We start from the raw sequence: 26,156 nt of genomic DNA, 5'->3' as shown, positions 1-26,156 counted from the left end.
TTTAGTTTTATACTGTAGTTGGCTCTACTCCCCAGAAGGTGTTTCACAGCAGAGAGAAAAATGTGCCATTTTCACTTATTGTCTATGCAATCTGTTGAGCATATTGGAAGTTTTGGAAGTAACTTGCATATATGAAGCGTTTAGAGACTCAAGGAGTCCTGGAGGAAATATGAATGACTAGGACACGTGACAAGCCCAGGGCTTATGATTCAGCCAGTGTTGTAGGACTGATCTCAGCCAATTATCTGCTCAGCTAAGAAATCGTGCGGAATTGGAACTAAGAATATCAAATGTAATTTTAGGCTTCTGCTATCCCATGATATAATAAGCATGATGGCTGAAAAAGTTCTGAGCAGCCATCCAGGAAAAAATAGCATGGAACAATCAGTAAATAATGTGCTCAAGAGTTTAAAAGTATTCCCTCTACAAGATATTATTTTCATATCTTTACGATTTCAAATTTATTTCAGGTTGTTAGCACTTGGTTGCTGAAAATAAGATGCCCTAATGATACAGTACATTTTCAAATAAATGCTATAATCTGCCTGCTTAAATTTTGATAGAAATAAAAATTGGATATACGGACTTTTAATACATTTTAATAATTCTTATTATTGAAAGTTAGGAAATTTGGAAATTATTTCTAAATATAAGTAAATAAATCGTAATGATTAGCAAATCCTGGAACCTGTTATATAGGCCCGAGATGTAGTTTCTGTACCACATTAGAAGCCAAATATTGTTTGTTGCCATCATCCTTAAAGCTCATTGAAATATACCAGAATCCAAGTGCTAAGCAGACTTACCTACCCTTGTGTATTTAAGGAGATATATTTAAATAAGGCAGATTTCTAAGCCAAGACACTGGAAAGACAGAAATGAGAGTATTTATGTTAGCATTTCAATGAGAAATATGAGGCGAGGGTTTGAAATACAAAAACAACCAGAGGTGTAAATGAAACCACGTAGAATAAAGTCTTGGTGAATCTGAAGCCAGCTCTGTAGAAATAATTGTCAGGTAATTGTATCTCTTTTCAGCTTTCAGAAGAAAAAGAAAAGAAAATGAGTTTATATTATTAGGGACTCTCTTAAAACCATGAAAACCAGTGTTCGAAAGGATGCCCCTAGTCTTTGGCACCCAAGGAAAGAGCTAGGCTACTGTGCTCTCCTTAACCAGAAGAAGAATGCACTACTGTAGATTTTTTTTAACCGGCCTGGAATTAAAAATGGTTTTCTGGTAAAAGTCATTAATAAAAACTTAAATTAACCAAAATGCTAACTATGTGACCATCCTAGATAATTAAGGTTGTGCTTCATACAGGACTGTTTTCCCTTATAATTGTAAAGCATCAGGTCCTAACGCCTTTCTTCTTTTTTAACTTATAAATATATTGACAGAAGCATGAAAAGAGTCTACTTGAAAGAATTTCTTCCAAATAATGTATCTGTACTGTAATGCTTTGTTTCTATTTCAGTGGGGGTTTTTTGGTTTGTTTTTCGTTTTGGTTATTCTGACTTGTTGGAGGGGAGTGTATAGATAATTTGTATTATGCAGTAACGGGTGTTAGTGCCTTTGATTTATCTAAATCAATGGCAAGGTTACCTAAGGGATAGTGTAAATTCAGTGCCTACTGATGCATGAAACATTCACTGCCTCCCATCCTCCATCAGCTTGGTCTGGCTAATTCCCCTCCATCCCACTGTGCTACCTCTGTGACCCGTCATGTCTTCGTGTAGGTGTTTGTCTCGTCCGTCTGATCTTGTGTCTGTCTTGTCCAGTTTTCCCTGCAGTTTCTTCCTGTGTGTCTGTTTGTAGATGAAGGGGCTGAGGATCAAGTGGGTCCTCTACACAGGTTCCCCAGCCACGAACCTGCCACCAGCGGGGAGAGGCGTAGACTCCTAGCCCCCTCCATCTCGGTGTCTGTGCCTGATGATGACCCTTCCAATTCCGATGAGGAGTACTATGAGCATCCTTTGTTCAGCTCACAATGGACTACCTCTAGTGTGCTCCCCAGTGTCCCAGCGCAGAGTGCAGAGGCCCACTTAGGCCAGGAGAAAGGTGAACCAAGCATGGTCCCCTTTTGCTCCTCCTCCCCAGCCTGCAGCTTTGACCACATGCATCATACTCAGTGTACCTTCGGATGTGGGGTGGGAGGGAAAGGAGCCTGTTTTTTCCATATGAAAGTGAAGTCCCTATATAGTTTAGATGTCTGGCCAAATACCTCATTTGAGGCATATGGGTATTTTCTTTTCTATATAATTGCTTCTGAAAAGAACGCCAAAAAGGGGAAAGGGATGGGGAAGGAATCAAAAAGAGTTCAGTAAAAGTATGACTCCTTTCTGCTCCCTGAAAATAAACCAGTGGGGGAAGATATATCCTCTTAACTCAAACTGAAGAAGAGGACTCTGTATGTAGTCCTCTATGTACTATATAGTTTTTTCCTCCTTGGATACAGAATATTACTAGGGCCAGACTTAAATAGAATCAAGCATTTTTAGGAGCATGTCAATACGATAGCTCTTTAAAAGAGAAAGATCGTGAATCTGTGTTGGGCAGAATGCATGTTACAGAACGAATATATTTCTCCAAATCATTTAATCATCTACAGAAACTACAGAGGCTCCCCCCAGGTGAATAAATATTGGCTCACATCAATATACCTGGGCTAAAGTGAAAGCAGTGATCCAAAACCTTTGTCATTCCAGCCTCATAAAGCTAACAGACCCTAGTGTATATAACTGGCCGTGATGAGGGCAGTGGGCCGAAATTTACCTCTTTCTAACTAGGTAGCTTTGTAAAGGAAAACAAAAATAGAGCCAAAACACATTTTGTGGAGGTGAAGAGCTTATTTTCAAATAGAGAAAAGTGCACTTGTGTGCATGAAGAGTTTATTTTCATACAGGACTGTATTTAACATAAGGGCAGATAGTTCCAAGCCAATGGGGAACAAACTCATTCTTTCCAACTACATTCATGATAATAAACGTCTTCAAGGATCCTTTGGAAAACAAAGAGCACCAATGGCTCAGACACTCTAAAAGAGAAATATAACCCATGGTAAAAAATAAGTCCTTCTAATAGTGTAAACTTAATAACAATTAAGAAAAAGATGGGGAATTTCGAATGAGAAACGAGTGTAGTAGAAATAAACATGATTTATACAAAATGAGGAAATGGAAAGCCAAAAGGTTACATGGATTTGGAAAATAAATTGATTGACTTGATTAGACTTTACCCAAGAAGGTGACATTAGTAAAGCAGCTATAGTAGAAGTCTCGTCTGTAATTACAAAAATGGCCTTAATAATAATTTGGAGTTTGAATTTTTTAAATGTTACTTATGTAACTAAATGACAAAAATGAAAGTCCCTGAGTGCTAAATGGGGGTGGGGTGGGGGGAATAGATGAAGCAGTCCTTTCTTCTCCCATCCCTTGCCTAGGAGTTTTAATATCTTTTACAAAAGAAAATCCCTTTCCTTTCCATCTGAAGTCTTTCTCACCAGGCCATTTAAACAATGTTTCATAAGAACCTTTCAATTGTAGAACTAGAAAACAGCTTATATATTTCCCTCTAATTTCTTAAGCAATAAAATGGGATTTATTTTACTGGCATTTGAAGTGCAAAATGAGAAGCAAATTAACACGATAATTCATGACCTTCATAAGTGTGCATTTTACATTTTAATTGTTAACATTTTTCCACGTGATATACATCCTTTGGGAAGATATTTTGGCAGTTTGGTTGCCATTCAGTTATCTCAGTGGTTTGGTTTTGAATTGCACAATAAGACTTTCCAGGTAATGGGCACATTTTCTTATTCAGGATCAAGGGGAACTATACGTGAACTAATTATTGGTATTTCAAGGGTGTAAGCAATATGGTAACAGCTGTGTCCCAGAGGTAGACTTTTTTCAATGGTAAGATTACCTTTTACCCAGACCTTGCTTTTCAAAATATTTTGCTTACTCCTTGAAATTTTCATAGTCTCCCATGTCATGGAATGCAATGAAGATAAAATAAATTGAGTGAGGAAGTCTTTTGCCTTAAAAATATTACATACATAAATTATATCGAAATATAATTTAATACTTTAAATACTAAATACTTTTGCCTCCGAATACTAAATAAGATAGTGTTGGTGGGTTCCATGAAAACTGTTAGGGTAGTTGATGGCTCTCATTTTGAAGCTGGGTGTTTTTTATTCCAAAAGATTCTTTACTAAAGTTTGCATGTTTTAAATAAAGTAATCAGAAATTCATATGTAGGGGCTTACTGCATTGGAGAAAACAGCACATGTCTAGCAAATTTAAAGGTTTCTTTCAGTACATCAATGCATCTGTCTTTTCATAACCATCTGTTATCCAGCAGCACCATCTCTTATTTCCAGCAAGCTTCCTACATGTGTGCAACTTACTGCCATTTCCACTAAGGGTAATAGAGCAATAAAACCCTTTCAGCTCTCAAGTTTTAAACTAAATAGCCTTTTAACGAGACTATAAAAGGCATCATTATTAGCAGATTATATAGAATAATTTCCCAAGCAATACATAATGCACGTTGCATTAGAATATTAATCTGTTCATCCAAATGGTAAAAGAGGTTCTCGTGAGGTTGATGTAATGGAGCTGAAAGTGTTCCTTGAATAGTATTTCTGCCATTTCGTGTATTGTTCTGTTGTCGTGATGTCAACATCTTTTTCATCCCTAAGAAGAAGAAACGCTAGAGGGAACAATGGCTGAGGAAGAGACACCTGCCACTCTTCCTGGGAAAGAGTGCGGGGCTGCCAAGGCCTCAGACCAACCCCAGGGCCTCAGTGAGGGCCCAGCGGAGTCTAGTGTGGAGGCCCACATAGCTCCTGAAGAGAGTGCCCCAGCAGGGGCCCCACAGGAGAAAAGTGTAAAAGAGGTCACCGAGGTGTCTCCAGAAGTAACAATCCCTTCCTCTGCCAGGGAAGGTGTGTCTTTCCTAGGATTTGCATGTGTTCTGTTGCAAATGATCTCTCCAGCAGCTTACCAACCTGATGCCTTTCCAATGCTATTCCATGGCTTGGTCTTCTCATGATCCTGAGACCGATGTTGTAGGTTTAATGAGCAGAGTGTGGCTTGCACAGGTGCTGTGTGGCAGCTAGGTCTTCCACTGCTGCAGCTGATTGTTGGTTTTACTTTGCCATGATACAACACGCTTTGCAGCCAGGCTGACGATGCTGTGTGAGCTTTTTGTCCGCCCCCCTCCCATCTCCAAGTGTTTGCCAGCCACATTGCTAATACATGTATATTTTTATTTTTATTTTTGGGACAGCGATTCATATGCTTTTCTTTCAAATCGTAGACTCGGATTTTGGCACATAGAGGCTTAAATGGTAGAATTGTTTTTGTTTGCAACCGCAATGTGCTATATTTTTTATGCTTCGATGAATTCTGGTTTGGTTTTCCTAAAAGCTCCTGCTGATGCTTCTCATACCATTTCTTCTCCATGGCAGCCAACGTCTTTGACCATCATCATATCTCTTGAGTTTTCATCCATCTAACCTTTATTAGAAGTTCATGAAGTATTTCTTTTCTATTGTTACAACAGGACACACAAGTATATAAGGTAATGATGATCCATACACTTGCTCTTTGAGCGATGACTGAATTTTATTATTTTTTCCCAAATTTTTTCCAGATAATTACATTTAGCTCCAATGACCACAACAAAATACCTGTGACCTTAAAACACAAGTGAGACTCTGAAACCTTTTGAATTGGTGAACAAACAAAAATAAAGAGCCATTTAATTTCTATGAAGTATCTCTGAAGCCACAATTAGTGCCTCACCATCGATCACGAGGTCATGACCAGGGAGAGAAAGATATTATAAAGATCGGCTCTTTTTAAAATTTGTATTCACATGACCTCTCAGTATTAACAATATAATTCAGATTTTCTTACATCTGTCGTAAGGTCAACTGATGATTCGGGATTAAGAATTTTGAATTTGTGGTAGAAATTGCCTTGTCAATTTTTTAGGTCATATCATATAAAGTTAATAGCAAATATTTATATTCCTGAAATTTAATCTCAGATGACTCCTTAAAAAATTATGCCAGTAACTTTTCAATGCTCAAAAAATTGGTCCTGGCATTTGTAAATCAAGTTAATTGAAACTATGAATACTTACTATGGATTAATTAGCCTTCTGCCCTTGGCCTGCCAGTTCGTTTTCAAATGACAACACAAATGAAAAAGCTCAGTGGACATTCATCTGTTTTTCATATTTAGTCCTTAAAGTATTTTTGTATCTAAATATTACTGATTCAATATTCCTTAATTTGTCATTTATGTAGAAGGCACATGAATTTTCTTTCTACTACCGTACACATTACATACTATTTAGGAGAACCCAAACAAAGGAGCAAAGAGTATTCAAAATACACAATTCCTGTATGCATTGATTCGCAACAGGAGTCCATTTCAGCAGTAGTACAAATATATCTCGATCCTGACATTTTCATGTTGATTTTTAAACGGGTAGCATGCTTGCATGTTCCATAGTTTCGTTTTGTTTTCTTACCCTACCATTCATTTGTCATTTCAAAATATAATTTTAAGCTTACTGCCTGAAAGCACTTGCCTATTATCTGTTTAAAAATCAACCCAATTACTTCAGGTTTATTTCCAGCCTCGAAGATGGAGTTCCATGATCAACAGGAATTGACTCCTTCTCCAGCTGAGCCATTAGACAAGAAAGACAAGGAGTCAGAGAAACAAAGTAAGCCTGGTGAAGACCTCAAACATGCTGCCTTAGTTTCTCAGCCTGAGACAACTAAAACTTCCCCTGACACAAAGGACATGCAAGGCACAGAAGAAGAAAGAGCACCTCCCACTCTGTTTGGGCAGCCTCTTGGTGCCGGGCTGGAAGACATGAAACAGAAGACAGAACCGAGCCTAGTGGTGCCTGGTATTGGCCTCTCTGCAGAGCCCCCCACTCCAAAAGAGCAAAAGGACTGGTTCATCGAAATGCCAACAGAAGCAAAAAAGGACGAGTGGGGTTTAGCTGCTCCCATCTCACCTGGCCCCCTAACACCCATGAAGGGAAAAGATGTACTTGAGGACATCCCAAAATGGGAAGGGAAACAGTTTGATTCTCCCATGCCAAGTCCCTTTCAGGCGGGAAGCTTCACTCTTCCTTTAGATGTCATGAAGAATGAAATCGTTGCAGAAGCATCACCCTTTGCCCCTGCCTTTTTACAGCCAGATGACAAAAAATTTCTGGAAGAAACCAGTGGCCCAGCACCTGCCAAAGATAGTTCTAAAGCTGAAGAGCCCCCTAAGGATAAACCCGACAAAGTGGCAGAAGCACCAGCCTCAGAGGCAACCACCTTACCCAAAGATGCCCTCATTCCAACTGTGGAAGAAGGTGTCCCAGAGAAAGTTTTGGGAGAGGAAAAAGGGGCGATCAAGCCAGAGAGCGCACAGGAAAAAGAGCAGGAAGCTACACCTACTGACAAGGAGTCTCAGCCAAAGCTTGAAGAAAAAACAACCATTTCTGACAAAGAAGCCATGCCAAAAGACAGTGAGCCCCCAAAACTGACAGATGGAGAAACAGGCATCATTCAGCCCTGCATGGAGCACGCCCTCTCAAAAGAAGAACAGAAAGGCCAAGAGCCTACCACAGATGCATTATTATTCGCTGTCAGTTTGGAACAAGCAGTAACCGATTCAGCCATGACCTCCACGACCCTGGAGAAAGTCGTGACCGAACCAGCTGCAGCAAGTGAAAAGAGTGCAACCCAGGACCTTTTTGAAGAAAAAGTTGTGGACAAAGATACTAAGGTTGAAGGGGCTGGGGCTGCAACATCAGCTGAGCTTGACATGCCATTTTATGAAGATAAGTCAGGAATGTCCAAGTATTTCGAAACATCTGCCTTGAAAGAAGAAGTGACAAAGAGCATCCAGCCGGCCAGTGATTACTACGAACTAAGTGACACAAGAGAAAGTGCCCTAGAGTCTTTGGATACCGTATCTCCCGTGTGTAAAAACGGCGACAAGGAACTTGAGGCAGGTAAAGAGCCCCAGCCCAGTGCTGCAGCGCAAGAGGCAGGGTACAGCACTCTTGCACAGGGTTATCCTACCGATTTACCCGAAGAACCCAGTTCTCCTCAAGAAAGAATGTTTACTATTGATCCAAAAGTGTATGGGGAGAAGAGGGATCTCCACAGTAAGAATAAGGACGACTTGACGCTAAGCAGGAGTCTAGGACTTGGCGGGAGGTCTGCAATAGAGCAAAGAAGCATGTCGATCAACTTGCCCATGTCTTGCCTGGATTCCATAGCCCTCGGATTTAACTTCGGTCGGGGACACGATCTTTCTCCTCTGGCTTCTGACATTCTGACCAACACTAGTGGAAGTATGGACGAAGGGGATGATTACCTTCCAGCCACCACGCCTGCCCTGGAGAAAGCCCCATGTTTCCCGGTAGAGAGCAAAGAGGAAGAACAGCCGGAGGGAGAAAAGGCTCCGGGAGAGGACAATGCTCCAGTCGAGCCATCGTGTGAGTCCCCTTTCCTCGCCAAAGATTATTACAAAAATGGGACCGTCATGGCCCCTGACCTGCCTGAGATGCTCGATCTGGCAGGCACGAGGTCCAGATTAGCTTCCGTGAGCGCAGATGCCGAGGTTGCCAGGAGGAAATCGGTGCCATCGGAGACCGTGGTGGAGGAGGCCAGCACGGGCCTGCCCCCTGTCACCGACGAGAACCACGTCGTGGTTAAAACAGACGGTCAGCTGGAAGACCTGGGCTACTGTGTGTTCAACAAGTACACGGTCCCGCTCCCGTCGCCGGTTCAAGACAGCGAGAATCTGTCCGGGGACAGCGGGTCCTTTTACGAAGGCCCCGATGACAAGATGCGGAGAGACCTCGCCACGGACCTCTCGTTGATTGAAGTAAAACTGGCGGCTGCCGGCAGAGTCAAAGACGAGCTGGGGGCTGAGAAAGAGGTCTCCCCGCATGTCCCTGGTGACAAGCCGGGGCCGGCTAGGGAGTCGGAGCAGGACAGGAAAGCCAGCGAAAAGCTGGATACTGTCCTAGAAAAGAGTGAAGAACATGCTGATGCAAAGGAACACTCCAGGCCAGCGGAAGAGGCCAGCGACAAGGCCGACACGTCTGGATTAGGAGCAATCTCCGAGCACCCCCCGACCGCAGCAAAAGATGCATCCCCTCCTGCAGCGGAGACAGCTGAGAAAGGGCTCAGCTCAGTGCCAGAGGTCGGGGAGGTCGAACCTTCCAGGAAAGCTGCACCAGAACTGGATTTTGTTGCAAAGAAAGCCGACCAGGGTCACGTGGATGTTCACATCAGCGACTTCGGGCAGATGGCCGCGGGGCTGACCCTAGATGGGGGACAGGAGACGGAGCTCCCCCCCGAGGTCGGGCAGGATCTCGCCCCGTCCACGTTGGCGCCTCCGGGTGTCGAGTTTGGCCCCGTGAAGGAAGGCGCCCGGGCCAGCGAGACGGAGATCAAGGAGAAGGTGGCCAAGCCTGACCTGGTGCACCAGGAGGCTGTGGACAAGGAGGAGTCCTACGAGTCCAGTGGCGAGCACGAGAGCCTCACCATGGAGTCCTTGAAAGCCGACGAGGGCAAGAAGGAAACGTCCCCGGAGTCCTCTCTGATCCAAGACGAGATCGCCATCAAATTGTCCGTGGAGATTCCCTGTGCACCTGCTGTCTCAGAGGCCGAGCTGGCCCCGGACGAGAGGGCCGACGTCCAGATGGAATTCATTCAGCAGCCACAGGAGGACAGCAAGGGGACCCCAGATATCTCTGTCACACCCTCCGACGTCCCAGAGCAGGTGCCCGAAGCCGCCGGCATCGAGCCCGCAGAGGCCCGGAGCGAGGAAGACGAGATCGAGGCCCAGGGAGAGTACGACAAGCTGCTCTTCCGCTCTGACACCCTTCAGATCACCGACCTGGGCGTCCCCGGGGTCAGGGAGGAATTTGTGGAGACCTGCCCTGGCGAGCACAAAGGGGTGATCGAGTCCGTGGTAACCATCGAGGATGATTTTATCACCGTGGTGCAAACCACCACCGACGAAGGGGAGTCAGGCGCCCACAGCGTGCGCTTCGCAGCCCTAGAGCAGCCCGAGGTGGAGAGGAGACCTTCTCCCCGCGCCGGAGAAGAGCTCCACCTCAAAGAGCTCCACGTCGATGAGGCCGCCGAAGCCCAGGCCGAGCCCAGGGATGGCTCCCCGGAGGCTCCAGCTTCCCCAGAGAGAGAGGAGGTTGCACTCTCAGAATATAAGACGGAAACCTATGACGATTACAAAGACGAGACCACCATTGATGATTCCATCATGGATGCTGACAGCCTCTGGGTGGACACTCAAGGTGTGCATTATTTTTTTTTTAATTTTCTACTTCCAAATAAAACAATTTCTTTTTCGTTTTAAACAGTTTAAAAATGTCCCTTTATCTCTGTTCTGCATTTTGTTAAATATATGAAGGATCTTGTACATCTGTTACTAATGCTTTCGTTGTTGTTGTTGTTGTCATGGTTTGCTTTGATCCGCAGATGATGATAGGAGCATCATGACAGAACAGTTAGAAACTATTCCTAAAGAGGAGAAAGCTGAAAAGGAAGCTCGGAGACCATCTCTCGAGAAACATAGAAAAGAAAAGCCTTTTAAAACCGGGAGAGGCAGAATTTCCACTCCTGAAAGAAAAATAGCTAAAAAGGAACCTAGCACAGTCTCCAGAGATGAAGTGAGAAGGAAAAAAGGTTCATTTCACAATAACTTCTTTAAAAATGTTTTTGAATTCATTGTTACTCTTTTGTAGAAGAAACTTCCTAACAGTGGTAACTAATTATTTATGAAATGTCGTTCGGTTTTGCTCCAAGTGTGTATTTTCTCCTGATGGTATGCTTTTTTTGTGTTTTCTTTATTCGTAGCAGTTTATAAGAAGGCTGAACTTGCTAAAAAAACAGAAGTTCAGGCCCACTCTCCCTCCAGGAAATTCATTTTAAAACCTGCTATCAAATATACTAGACCAACTCATCTCTCCTGTGTTAAGCGGAAAACCACAGGTGACTCTTCAGTTCTGCAATGTGGCTGGCAAACATAGACATGTTTTTTTTTTTTTTTTTTTTATCTCATTCCTGTAGCGGCTTCTTCATTTTGTTTTTCTTCCAAGAACCTTAGCAGTCATGAACAATTTCGCTATTAAGTGTCTTGTATCATTATTCTTTTTTTTTTTTTCCCTCCCTGCAGAAGAGGTCATGACCATCTGTTTCTTTGTCATGCTCAGACTTAGCAGTGATTTTTATCTTGGCATTGTGCTCTAGTGTCACGTTCTGGGGATTCCTCTTTTCATTCTGTGTGTTTGGTTAGACAATGACGATGAATATAACCGTGGTATGCATTCTCATTATTTTGCTTATTTATCTCTCTCATGCTTAAGCCCATACTATATTTGTCCTATTTTCTACATGGTTACTGCCAAATCTGTTACTGATGTTGATGATTTTGCCAAGGATGGATAGTGATTTCAAGATTGAAAATGAAAAGCAAATCTGGGATAAAACTGTGATTGCAAAATTACTTTGCTTCGGATGAAAGAAAAAAAAAAGGAAATTGTCTGGTCATCCCATCAGATTTTATTCCTCGTTCCCAAAATTAGCAAGGCTTTCAATTCACTGTACTACATCTCTTCACTGACATTCTGTCTTTGGGATCTTCTTAAATGTGTTGGATTCAAACTGCTAATTTTCCTACATAATTTAGTATTCTGCATTCCTAGATAAAACTCCTTCCCCCCGAATTTCTTGGAACGTAGGTGTATTTCAATTTTGCTACCTTCTTATTTTGTTTCTGTCTTCTTCAAATATACTTGTTTTTAACTCCTTAAAAAAGTGGTGAAGTGAAAGAGAGAAACTTGCTACAAATCACAATAAAAACTCATACAAATATCCATAATGCAAACTCTATTCCTAAACTTCAGTGCAAAGTATTTGCATTAAATGTATAATTATCCTAGGATAATCTTAATTTGCAATACATTTTATTTTAGCATTTATTAAGTAGCACACTTGCAGGCTACAAAGTAAAATATCAGATTGCTAAATGAGAAAGGAATATTTACCTTCACATTGTATATTAGAAGTGCCTTTATATAAACCTTCGGATAGCTTTAAAGGTTAAGAGCAGCATTAACCTTTGTAAGAAAAAGAAAATCAAGGTAATTGATGGTTTTATGATAGTCAATAAAATTCCAAGTATTTTATATTTGTGTTCTTCATATGGGAATCATCTCATGAGCTTTCCTCCAAGAACTAATCTTTAAGGCAATATTTGAAAGTGTAAACCTCATGAATTATACAGAAACCTTGATGATAAAAGTTCAGGATGAAGAATGCTTCTCGGTTAGAAATTAATATGACATCTCCAATTCTTATATCAGATCTTAATTCATCTGCATTAAAATTGGAATTTTAGTTCTAATTAGACAAATGCTTGGAGAGGCAGACTCTTGATTTGGGCATAAAAATCCTATATCATGTATTAGAGAATGAAAGAATATATCAGGATTGTGGAATTTTAGAGGAAACATCAAATGGTTTGGTGAAATGTGTGACATGTCATTGGTATTTGATTTACCACACTGAGAGTGAATTGCCTATTTAACTCGTTCATTAAAGGAAATTTAAGATCTTCGGACTAATTAGGATCTTCCCTTAGTCTGTTCAAATATTAAGATACTCGGGCAGAAAGCATACATCAAACATGGATGTCATTGGCTAAAAGGAAACTATGTCACAGAAATTTAAGAAATATTACAGAAATATTGGGAAAGCATCATTTGCACTACTTCTTAAAAAAAAAATCACTCCAGAATCTTGAATAATCTTACTATCCATCCAGTCCTAAATAGCATAGAGCATCCTGTAGACAGTTATATTTATGTCAGAGCTGCATGTGACATAGAAACCTTTTGGAAACTCATTCAGAGTGCTTATAAGCATAAGCTCCCTCTCACCCCCTGCCCCCCACCCCCAGCCCAGGGTTTTCTCTCTTATGAAAGAAAACCAAGGAGGAGGAAACTACACAAGCTTGTGCCTTTCATTTTCTAAGCACAATTTTTAAATAGGGATAGTTTTTTTTTTTTCCAAAACACAAAGGATTGTTTTCAATCATGAGACATATTCGAGTTAAGTCAGGTAAGTCATCAACAGAAAATGTGCTGGAGATAGTGGAGTTTAAAATTGAAACCAGAGGTATAAAACAGCAGCAAGAGAAACAACAGTAACAGATGTGGTAATAATTTCATACAGGAAGTGCATGTGTAGAACAAGTTCTATATTACTGAACTTAAAATTTCTCTCGTGTTTTCTTTCTTTGACAAGCTATTTCTCATGTGGTACGTTTCACGTCAAACAAGTGTGTCATTCATATTGTGAAATGAAGGGATGCAGAGGGAAAGGGGTTGGCTGGTCATGACGGTTTGGAATATGAAATGTAGAAATAACTGTAGGTATGCTATTGGCTACAAAAAGAGGGCTTGGGATTCTCCATGAACACTCTTTAATATCATGCCAACCCTAAAAACCAGTCACTCCTCCCCCTTTTCTTAAACACTACGGCATTTGGATTATTGTTCTGTGACTTTTGTTCTAAAGGATCTACGCTCATGTAGTAACAGTATTTAAAGGTAGCTTGGTATAACCAATAGGAAATTACTTGATGTGCTTACCTGTGCTTTGGTAAACACTGGCTTATATTAATTAGCACACACTATAGTAGGAGCCACATGCTAGAATGTTCTTAATTCCTGTTTCTTCAGTTACTGGATTTGAATCTCGAAATAAGCAAAGTTTTGCTTTGCGTTAGTCTGTTGACAGAATTGAATATTCAAAAGATACTGAAAAATGCATTTTTGCGGTCTTCAGCCACTAAGTTTGGGGTTGTTTATGTCTTCTTTTTTTGACAGCAACAGGTGGTGAATCAACTCAGGCTTCCAGTGTATTTAAACAGGCGAAGGACAAAGTCTCTGTGAGTAAAATAATTTTTTCCTTATTCTTCACTTGAAGTTCCCTTTGGTATTGGTGGCAACATCTCAGTAACTTTAGATCTAAGTTAAAAAACAAAACAAAAACCTTTAGATCTAAGTTAAACTTCAGATGTTTACTCTTAAATGTCATTTTAAATTGTTCACTCACCCAGAATGATTCTTGGTAGCATTTAGGCATGTTTCGATGTCTTCTGGAATGACATGGGATAGCAGTTGGTGAGGGCAGAGCTGGGAACGTAAGCTGCCTCTTTTTTAGTAAGACGGAAATAAACAGCATGATAATCTGGCAAAAATACGGGAGCTCAATTTATTTGTTTTTCATAGAATCTAGATAAATTATTATAATCAACACCTAACTGTATTTGATAATATATTTTCATTATTGTTGTTACAAAATAAGAATATGAGAAAGTTAAACAACATAGATGAGTAAAAATGTATCATAAATTATCTAAAGAAAACTAGACTTACCATTTTGATGTAAAATCTTTATTTTTTCCACGCAGTTACTGGCTTAATAATAAAAATGGAAACACAGTATCAGTTTTTTATAAACACATTTCCCTGTCATGAAACTTTCTTGTATATCACTTTAATGACTACATTGCATTGTTTTTTATTTATTTATAGCGATATTCTTTACCAATTCTGTCTTATTTGACTTTTAAACTGTTTTTATTGCCATTTTAACAATATTACTGTAGAAATCTTTTTGGCTTAATCAGTGGATGCATCCATATGCTTTTCCTTGGGATAATTTCCTAATAGTGAAATTACTGTTTCAAGAAGAAAGTCCACATTTAAAGTTTTTGCTACACATTATCAAGTTGTCCTCCAGAAAAGTTCTAATATTATATGACCTCCAGCTGTATACAAGTGACCATGTTCATTATTATTATTACTAGATGTTCCTATGCTTTTTCTATAATTGCCAAGCTGTGGAAGTAAAATGTTTGAATTTGATTGAATTAATGATGTTTAACTTCATATGTTTATAAATCTTTAATAGTTCTTTTTTTTACTTGTTATGTGATTAACCATTATCTTTTGAATTTCCAAAAGAACCACAGCCAACATGAAGTATTTTACTTCTTTCTGATTGAAAGGGAAAAAAATTAAAAGCCTACTAAAGAGGGGCATCTGGCTGGCTCAGTTGGTGGATCAGTTCTTGATCTCGGGGTTGTGAGTTCAAGCCCCACATTGAGTATGGAGATTACTTCAAAATAAAATTTTAAAAAAGGGTAGCCCAGGTGGCTCAGCAATTTAGCACCGGCTTCAGCCCAGGGCCTGATCCTGGAGACCCAGGATCAAGTCCCACGTCGGGCTCCCTGCATGGAGGCTGCTTCCCCCTCTGCCTGTGTCTCTGCCTCTCTCTCTCTTTCTGTGTCTTTCATGAATAAATAAATTAAAAAATCTTTTAAAAAAATAAAACCTTTAAAAAAAGACTACTAAAGAAATCCCAAAATTACAACAAATAGTTTGAATGATATTAACTAGTAGTGTATCATAGTGTTCTGGGGTTTAGACATGGTGTATAACACGTAAATCACAACTCTTTGTTTAGCATTCTAAAAACTAATAAGATTTTAATGCCAGCTGGTGCAGCCACTCTGGAAAACAGTATGGAATTTCCTCAAAAAGTAGGAAATAGAGCTACCCTATTGCAGTACTAGGTATCTATTCTAAAGATACAAATGTAGTGATCCAAAGGAGCACTTGCACCCCAGTGTTTATAGCAGCAATGGCCACAATAGCCAAACTATGAAAGAGCCCAGATGTCCATCAACAGATTAATGGATAAGGTGTGGTATATATAGAGAGAGAACATCAATTTGTTCTCTCTCTATATATATATGTATATATATATACAAACACACAATGGTATATACACAATGGAATATTAGTCATCAAAAAATAAAATCTTGCCATTTGTAACGACGATGATGGAACTGGAGGGTGTTATGCTAAGTGAAATAATGCAATCAGAGTAAGACAATTATCATATGATTTCACTCACGTGGAATTTAAGAAACAAAATGGAGCATAGGGGAAGGGAGGTAAAAAGACAAGACGAAATCAGAGAGGGAGACAAACCATAAGAGACTCTTCATCATAGGAAACTGAAGGTTGCTGGAGGGGGGAGGGGTGGAGTGATGGGATAACTGGGTGATGGACATTGAGGAGGACACCTGATGTAATGAGCACTGGGTTATTACATAAGACATGAATTACTGGCCTCTACCTCTGAAACTAATATACTATATGTTAATTAATTGAATTTAAATTAAGAAATACAAACATAAATATTAAAAAAGGATTGAGAAGTAAAACCTAGTAAGATTTTAACCTTCTGCTTTTCATTTATTTTTATTTATTGTGAAAAATAGAAATTCATTTCCAGTGACTGCCACACTTCTTATATGATTTTGAGCCTAAGGGACTTTATGTTAATTTTAAAAATTGATTTTTATATAATGTTTTCAGACATATTCCTGAACAGATGGCAACCTGTAGAATCCATGTATTGCTTTGGTAAATATTGGACTTGAGAATACTATAACTTCAATATTTCTGTCTCTTTACCTTTTGTTTCTGATGGGGAACTAGCAAGTTGTGGTGGTTAAAGGCAGGCTTATAAAGCAGACCAGGTCCAGGTCTTGAACATTTATTACTTATATGATCTTCCTCTCCCTAGGTCTAAATTTTCCAAAAATTAAGGAGGAGAAAAACAATTCCTATCTCCTAAGTAGTTACAAAAATTAAATATAGTTAATTATAAAACAGTATACTGTAGGATGCCTAGAACATAGTATTTATTCAATAAATAGTGATAGTAAGTGTAGTTATTATTTGAAAGGTAGAAGTCTTTAGGAGCAGATATAGAAAGTAAGTCAGCTTCCTCCCATTAAAAAAAGCATTTTCAAGTGGACATTGTCTAGAAAAGCTTTTTTTCTTTAACTTTTTTTTTTTTTTTTGGTTTTTAATTCCAGTTAGTTAACATACAGTGTAATATTAATTTCAGGTGTACAATACAATGATTCAACACTTCCATCCAACGCCCAGTGCTCATCACAACAGTGCAGTTCTTAATCCCCGGCATCTATTTAACCCATCCTTCCCACCCACCTCCCCTCTGATAACCATCAATTTGTTCTCTATAGTTAAGAGCCTGCTTCTTGGTTTCTCTCTCTCTCTCTCTCTCTCTCTCTCTATCTATCTATCTATCTCCCCACCCCCTTTGCTCATTTGTTTTGTTTGTTTAAAAACTATTCAGGAAATTTTCAAGTCCCTTGGTCTTCAAGTAACTCAGTGGGAATTGGCATTCAATGCTTACACTTAGGAAAGAAATCATATACATCTTCTGACCAAAAAAACCTAATTTTTTTCCTTATAAATATCTATCTTACCTTTCTGAAGAAGAGAGACTAGGCCACCATTCTTTCTTTTTCTCATTTAACTTCTTTTTCTTCCCTCATCACCTCATCCTCTTCCTAAAAATTTCCTAAAACCCCAAGACTATTATTATCTGTGACTTTCAGTACATCCATTAGAACAATTCTGTCTGATTTTTCGATTGATCTTTATTGTGAACCTGATCTATAATCCTTCATTTCATTTGTTGTGTATTTTTTGTTTTGTTTTTTGTTTTGAATGCAGGATTAGTAGGATTAGTAGTTGTGTTTCATAATTCAAGGTAATCCAATTATTCCATTTTTTCTTTCCTGTATCACTTTTGAAATTTGTGGGTAGCATCAATCAGAAAAGAAAGACTTGGGTTGACCCAGGCACGCTGCCCACTCAAGACTCTGGGTTTGTCAAGCCAGAAGTGATGTTTGCAGTCTGTTAATGTGTCTGCCCCTGTTAAAGTGCCTGTGGAGCTAAAAACTTAAGATAAAGCTGTCAATTTCAACTGTTATTTTTGTACAGCTAAATCATATTAGTTATTGAAGACAGAATCTCCTTGGCTTCATCATACCTTTCTGTATTTTTAACAAAGTCCCCCGTGAGACATGTGGCATACCAGCACAAGCTGCTTCCAAAAGCTGGACATACAACCCACTGATTTTCACTTGCCAAATATCTCTCCAGGGACTACCAACACCTGGAAACTAAGCCCTGTGGTTTTTATGGGCAATATTTTTAGTGCTAACTTTCATTTTTAGCATTTAAAACACATTATACAAACTGTAGTCTATGCATAAAAATGTTATTAATTCTATGGTATGCTTTGGCCCCCGGTGTACATTTTACTCATAAAATGAACTAATTTTATATAAAATCCATAATTTTCTGATGAAATCAATGCAGATATCTGAAAATTCATTTTCTCAACTTTAAGAAAGTATTTTCTAAGGCCTTAAATATACCTTGTTCTAAAGTCCTTGAAATGCGATCAAGATATTGATTATAAATATACCTTAAAGGGTGTATTTATTAAAGGAACAATTCCAACATACTCTCAAGATATTTTCCAAATACGGTATCATTGCAAGACTTACAGATTAATCAGAATTTATATGTATAATTCATGAAGAATATTTTGATCTGTAGTCTCATATATAAGTATTCTTAAGTTCCAGTTGGAAATGAGTTGCTCAATGAAAATTTCTTGCTCTCACATAAATATACATTTCTATCATTGATTATAACCATTGATCATGTGGTCTTATTCAAAGTAGGTATTTAATTTCTTATATGTTTATACATTTTTTATTTTCCTTTTACTTCATAGTTTGGTTTATTTTGTGCTTTTGTTTGTTTTCTTTCATGGCTAGAATTCTACTTTGTCAAAGATTCCTGCCTTACAGGGTAGCTCAAAGTCCCCAAGATGCAGCTCTGCTTGCCCTAGTACGTCTCAAAGGGCTACATTTTCTGACAGTTTTTCCATACAGCCCTCCTCCTCAGCAGGCTCCACAGACCGTTTGCCATACTCAGAATCAGGGAACAAGGTAAGGCAGCAGGTCAATTGAAGGTTCAGAAAAGAATATAATTTCAGGGTTTATGAGACATGATTCAGTAAATATATAAAAACAAAGACTAAACTCTAAAATATTTGACATATAAGCATTTGACCCTCTTAAAAACAAAAGTCCCAATAGTTATTAATAGTTAACCAGTTTTTAAAAAGTCTTTTTCTAGGTATACTGTCCATTATTAATTTATTTGATATCTTATAAAATTTTAAATACAAACCAATAAAATAAAATATATATGATATTACACATAATATATAATAAATACATATTATATGTAGTATATAATCTATAATATTGTATAATCTAATAATGACAAATTACATATAATATAATATACCATTTGGGCTCAGACACATCAGGATTTAATATTGCCTCTGCTACCTATGAATGGTGATCTTGAAAAAATTACATAAACTGAATCGACTTGTTTTCTTGGCTATAAAATGCATATAGTATTTTGTGGCAAGAATTAAATCATAAATGGATGTAAAGTACTTAGAATTCCAGTTATATAAATGCACAATATATGACAGTGGTCATTGTTAACTGGTATGCATGGAATGCCCTTTGGCAGTCATTTCTGATTAATAAGTTATCATGCTAATGAAGATTTTTTTAAGTAAAATTATTAATTTACTGGAGATTACCTTAGTAAATTCATTTTACCCATTTATTATTTAGAATTTGAATTTCATGATCCATTGTTAGCACTAACTCCAGAATAATATATGTTTATAACACTTCTAGGCAAAAATGAAGTCAAAGTTTCAAAGTAGAAATGCTTATAAATATATGAAATCAGTAGTATGTGTTAAAAGAAATTTAGCTATCAGCACAGGAGGAAAAATGAGCAATATAATCACTTTGTATAATTGAAGGTGCACAAGAACCCAATGTGTTTTTTCCCCAATCAGGATGGAGTAACCAAGAGCCCAGAAAAACGTTCTTCTCTGCCCAGACCCTCCTCCATCCTCCCTCCTCGTCGAGGTGTATCAGGAGACAGAGATGAGAATTCCTTCTCTCTCAACAGTTCCATCTCCTCCTCAGCACGGCGGACTACCAGTAGGTTTATTTTGATTTGCGGTCCTTCTTAATCCTTTAAGTGGCATAAAGCTTATTATGTGTCTATATTTTACATCTTCCAAAGAAAACATACACTGGAAACAGATTCTATTTCTTCCAAGAATCAGAAACTCCACACTGTGGATGGATCCAGAACACCTACCTGTGTAGTTAAAATGATTGTTGTGGAAAATGAGTAGCTACAAAGAAGTAATCAGTAGAGAAAACTAAGAGTCAGGAATTAAAATATATATATATTAATATATATATTATATATATATATTATTAACCTATAATAATATATATATATAATATATATATTAACCTTTCTTAGGATTCCAAGTCCTAACATCTAACTAGGAAGTCAATATTCAAAACCTAGGATTCTGTTCAATTTGTTAAAAGTTTGCATTCCAGTGAGGGTGTAAATATAACATGTTTGGTGTAATAGTTTCAGTTTCTTTTGATTGATGGCCCATGGTGAACTGGTTGGCAGTTATCACAGTCTAAATAAAAAATATAAAAATGTTCCAATCATTACCCACTCGTGTGTTTTGGTACTACCAGGATTATCTAGTTAAAGCATGGATTCAAATTATTTTCATAAATATGTTTCTATTACAAGAAAAATAGCTACCACGTATGGAGCACATAGAGATACTAAAATCTTAAGACACAGTTTTCACTGAATTTAATTAACACTGCTGATAGCTTGGTATTAATAATCTCATTAAATCTACTGATGAGGAAAAAGAGGGTAACTTGTTCAATTCTACTAAGATAGACAGTGGTTGAATTTGGTTTTTAGCTCCCTGATAATTTCATAACCTGGCCACCAAGAGCCAATTGAATATGGCTATCATTCTGGTCTTGAAATGTCATTTTTGTGGAAAGCAATAAAAATCATAGAGTGCACACTAATTTATCACATTAGCCTTGTTATATCCCATTTCATATGGTCAGTTGAGAAATCTACCTATCATTTGCCCTTATGTTAAAAAACCAAAAGGACACAGGGTAACTTTCACTTGATACATGCAAATTGTTCACTGAAAGATGTAAAATGATCCTTTCTCCAGAAGGCTGAACCCAGACCAATGGGTAAATAGACATCATCTGTAGATAATAATTATCTACGAAGCTCTCTTGAGCTCACTCCTTGTAATTATTTTAGCAAAGATTAATTATCCCCTTTCTCAGGAAGAACTTTCCACACTGATGACCAGTTGCATTAGATGACTCAAAGATCCCTTTCACTTCATTGATTTAAAAGTTAATGAGGGGATCCCTGGGTGGCGCAGCGGTTTTAGCGCCTGCCTTTGGCCCAGGGCACGATCCTGGAGACCCGGGATCGAATCCCACGTTGGGCTCTCGGTACATGGAGCCTGCTTCTCCCTCTGCCTGTGTCTCTGCCCCTCTCTCTCTTTCTTTCTCTATCATAAATAAATAAAAATTTTTTTAAAAAGGTAATGAGTTATACCTTTATCCTCTATAAAATTTCTAGAATTATTTGATTTTACAAAGTATACATACTTAGTAATAAAAAAATAAAATTCATGCCCTTCCCATAAAGCAACAAAAAAAGTGAAGGAATTTGAATAATGTATGTAAACAATGTAAATAAGTGTTCTGTTATTAAAATCAATATGTTATTTTAAGTGAAAAGATTTTAAGAGCTAAGAAACTAAATAAGCTAAGAAGCCATGTCTGGCTTAGAATTTAGTATCATCTGGATAAATGAGCTTTAGGGTCCTCATTCTTAAATTTGGAATAATAAGAGCGCCTCTAACTACTATTTTTGGTCATCAAATGTTTAGTACTCACAAAAGTGCTTTGAAATCAAGGTGGTATAAGTCTCATTTATAGCATTATGCTTTCAAAAAAGTATTTGAAATGGCATTCAAACACATAGTTAAAAAGTTAATATGAAAGAAACATAGTATGAGAAAATGAAAGGAAGGAGTTAAATAATAAAATGACCCTAAGGTCCAAGTTGAGGCGAAGAAATGTGCCCCACAATAGCCTGTATCATTGACAGTAGTGGTAAGGGTGGTATTGATTTGACTCCAAGCTGCAAACTAGCAATGAAAGTATAGGAGAAAACAATCAGGTACAAGCTTCACTGTGACTATATTGTTAAAACATCCAATTTTTTTTTCTAAGAAGAGAAATAGATATTTTTTGGTATTAAGCACTGAGACCAATTTCCATATAAAGGAAATACATGATACTATAGAATAATGTCTGAGATAATTGCATCCCTTTTAGTAAACACATTTGCAACTCACAGCATTCCTCAATGTAAGCTGAAGGAGTAACATTGAAATACAATTCAGTAAATGACTTTATACACAGGTCAAAATTATTGCTGTCAATACACAGTTGTAGGTTGTATATCTACCTGAATCTTGGAATGATCTTATTGCACAAAAGAGCAAGTGATCCACATATCATTCAAGGAAATCTGGAGTAAATACTAGCCCACATAGAACATGAAGCACAGACTCTTTTGCCAACTTACAGCAGATCCGCATGCCTTAACTTTCCATACACAAGTATGAAAAACCTCTGACGCCTTCATAATGAGAAGTAAAAATAAATCAAGAAAACCCCACTTCTTTGCATTGATAGCAATGCATGTTCAAAAAAATGTCACCAGGTTATAAGTCTAAAAAAGAGAGACTTTCAGCTTTTTTTTTTTTTTTACTTTCAGCTTTTTTAGCATTGTAATCCATAAATATTCTAAGCTCTTTAGAAAGTTAATGTATTATCTGAGGGAAAAGCATGTCTTGAGGAGAATTTTCTGATGTTGTGGTTTTGGTTTGGTTTTGTTCTGTTTGTTAATACAGGGTCAGAGCCAATTCGCAGAGCAGGAAAAAGTGGCACTTCTACACCCACTACCCCTGGATCAACTGCCATCACTCCTGGCACCCCACCAAGCTATTCTTCACGTACCCCAGGCACTCCTGGAACCCCTAGCTATCCCAGGACCCCTCACACACCAGGAACCCCCAAATCTGCCATCTTGGTGCCCAGTGAGAAGAAAGTTGCCATCATACGTACTCCTCCAAAATCTCCTGCTACTCCCAAGCAGCTTCGGCTTATTAATCAACCACTGCCAGACCTGAAGAATGTCAAATCCAAAATTGGATCGACAGACAACATCAAATACCAGCCTAAAGGGGGGCAGGTAAGAATTACATGAACCCATACTTGCTGCCAGAAATAGAATCCCACTTATGACTAGAATGCCTTCCTCATATTATAAACAAAGAGTTCTTACAGTAAAAGGGAGGTGGAGGTGTTAAAAAGTTACTGGTTATGATTCATTGCCAAGAGTTTGGACCTCATACGAGAAAGCTGGCTTACAAAATATAATGAAAATCATGTAACGTGTCCATTCTGTATGATTAATTATTGGATAAAAATTGATTTCACCATACAGGAGAATCTTTCCATTGATTGCCTAGCTGATCTTTTCTGAATGTCTCTCTACGCCTGGTGGACTTTAGCATAAGAGATTAAAGTTACATTTCTGATATGAACTTCAGTGTTCTAGTTTAGATCCTAATAACCTCATTTGATGATCTTTTAGTGATTTCGCTTTTATCTCCTTCCTTCATTGGTGATTTCCTGTGACATCTTTCTACCATTTCCCCATGTTCACTCCAAAATTAGCATGATTCACCAATTTTCTTCTTTGGCTGCTCATGCTTAAAAATTGCAGTTCTATATAGTTCTGAATTATCTGAATATATAAAGAATTGTAGTTCTTTATAGTTCTGATGAATGAAATTATTGTGTTAGAACTTCTCTTTAAGATTAATTGTATTGAAGAGGGTTATTAGTAAAGCTCTACCTATTAACTCTTAACTTCAGCTCCAGTACAGCCATTCATGTTTTTTGCCAACCAAGGGCCTTTGCGTTTTGTCTTGCCCTGAACCTGGCTTATACACTGTGTGTTTAGATGAAGCAATTGGTCTGGAAGGAGATAATACAAATATCACTTAGTATTTCCTTTGTGATGTTGATCTGCCTGTAGGATAGTTGGACTTTTCTTGTCATTAAAGAGACAAAACACCCACCCGTGAGAGAAAGAAGAAAGTAAGCAATAATTTCCCTTGTATATCGACAAATCTGTGATGCCCTCTTGACATTCCCAGAAGCCTTTCTTTTAGCTTCAGTGTTCTTTTCTGCCGGTCTTTCTTGTTTATATTTTCTACACGGATTTTTGGTTCCCTCTTTTATGCCAAAGAAAATGTATTTTCAGGCAAGTTTAGAAGAAAGATCTTGCCAAAAATGTGAAGCTATCCAGGACTCCTACTCACTGCTGAAACAAAAATTCAGTGTTGCCTCTTCCCTTAGCAGCAAACTTATTTGCTATCTCATTGTGATTGTGTTCAAGAAAACCCAAGAAGTTACTAAAAATCAACCAAAGGAATTGGGGGAAGCAGAAGGTGGGGGCTCTCCATATGCCCTGTAGGGAATGACCATAACATTCTCTAATAATAAAGTCAGAGACAAATGACAAATGCTTTTTCATAAAAAGATGTTATTAAAATATGAGCTGCAAGAAATCTTTTTAAGCAAAACAAAACAAAAACTAATTCTGCCAAATTTTATCCTGTGATTTCATAAATCTCATACTATTCTTGCATTCCTCAGAATTTTGCACATCCAAGAGAATAAAAAATTTTGGACCTTTTGGAAATATCCAAATGCTTACTTTATATTTATGCACAAATAGTTAAATAAGTTAAGTGCCAATTTGAAAGTATCATTTTAGTTTTTGGTGAAATACTTCTTAAAATAGAGTAGCTATTATATATATTTAAAATCAATTCTCTTTCTATAAGTATCCTTGTATGTAGTATTTTTATTATCTAAATGTGAGGTTTACTTGCTTATATTCGAGAAAATATTGATACTGAAAAAATATGTTTCTTCTTAGAATCACAAGATATTTTTTGAGACAATTTCCAAGATATTTTCTCAAAACTAAAAAGAAAATTTAATTAAAATGGAGTAATTATTGATATAATTGATATAATTTGACATGAAAATTCCATAATAGGGACAGCTGGGTGGCTCAGTGGTTGAGCATCTGCCTTCGGCTCAGGGTGTGATCCAGGGGACAAGGATCAAGTCCCACATCAGGCTCCTTGCGGGGAGCCTGCTTCCCCCTCTACCTGTGTCTCTCTGCCTCTCTCTCTCTCTCTGTGTCTCTCATGAATAAATAAATAAATAAAATCTTTTAAAAAAAGAAAATTCTATAATATAGCTCTTATTCATATGACTCCTCACAGTAGAGAGGCATAAAGAATGGTTTTACCCTTAGTTTTGTCCAAATCACTAAGGTTAAACCAGTCCAAAAAATAGGAACACTTCTTTTCCTTTCTGCTTCTTTACCATGTCTGTGAATATGTTTTTGTCTAATTTCAGTTGACTTCTGCTATACTCAGTAATTCATAAAACTGACATAAAGATGCCTTATTCTTTTGAAGTCAACTAAAACTGCCTTAGAGATTGTGGTAATTAAGGACTAATAAAGACATATGACATAAATTATAGAACAAAAATAGCCTTAAACTCACAGTGTCATTTGAAGAAATCTCTTCTTTGACAAGGCAAGTGGTAACCTGCTGCAAAATTACTCTATCACAGCTGCAATGACTTGGAAAAAAAATACACAACAGTGAAGTTATTATGAAGTGACTTTGTTGCAGAACCACAAGGTATCCCCTCACCCAGATAAGATGGAAGGAAGATGTTTGCCTCTATTTTATGATAGATGGTATAATGCATTTAAATTGGAGGGGAAATGAATTGGGAAATTGAGGCACACTACAGTTGAACTGTCTTTGTAGGAAAAATATATCACTTAACTCTCTAACATTAACCCTTTAAAAGCCTTAAACACAAAGAATGAGGAGAAATTCTTTTTCAATATGTGTTAAACTGCAAGTTTTGACTGGATGGTTCATTTGCGTTTTGTAGAATGACTAGAAAAAATTTTTGTGTTAAAGCTCCTTAGAAATTATCCAGATGAGATGCTATCCCTTCTTCTCTGATTGAGG

The 26,156-nt window shown here is 37.9% G+C and overlaps 1 protein-coding gene across 22 annotated transcripts in view; it reads left to right on the top strand.

Moving 5' to 3' along the window:
* Nucleotides 1-26,156, top strand: part of MAP2 (microtubule associated protein 2) — a 294,178-nt gene that overhangs the window by 247,308 nt on the left and 20,714 nt on the right. For 5 of the 22 annotated variants that reach the window (XM_072812949.1, XM_072812947.1, XM_072812950.1 and 2 more), the window contains 8 exons: nt 4,710-4,955; nt 6,650-10,363; nt 10,548-10,754; nt 10,926-11,060; nt 13,961-14,022; nt 18,817-18,990; nt 19,932-20,079; nt 22,929-23,269. In XM_072812949.1, coding sequence (XP_072669050.1) covers nt 4,710-4,955; nt 6,650-10,363; nt 10,548-10,754; nt 10,926-11,060; nt 13,961-14,022; nt 18,817-18,990; nt 19,932-20,079; nt 22,929-23,269 — 5,027 coding nt within the window. The remainder of the gene's footprint in view (nt 1-4,709; nt 4,956-6,649; nt 10,364-10,547; nt 10,755-10,925; nt 11,061-13,960; nt 14,023-18,816; nt 18,991-19,931; nt 20,080-22,928; nt 23,270-26,156) is intronic. The other 17 variants (XM_072812961.1, XM_072812959.1, XM_072812955.1 and 14 more) reach the window with 9 other exon arrangements.

The sequence above is a fragment of the Canis lupus genome, chromosome 36, assembly GCF_048164855.1.
Source record: "Canis lupus baileyi chromosome 36, mCanLup2.hap1, whole genome shotgun sequence".
Taxonomy (NCBI): Eukaryota; Metazoa; Chordata; class Mammalia; order Carnivora; family Canidae; genus Canis; species Canis lupus.
The sequence above is the reverse complement of the archived record's forward strand: the minus strand, read 5'-3'. Positions and strand labels throughout refer to the sequence as shown.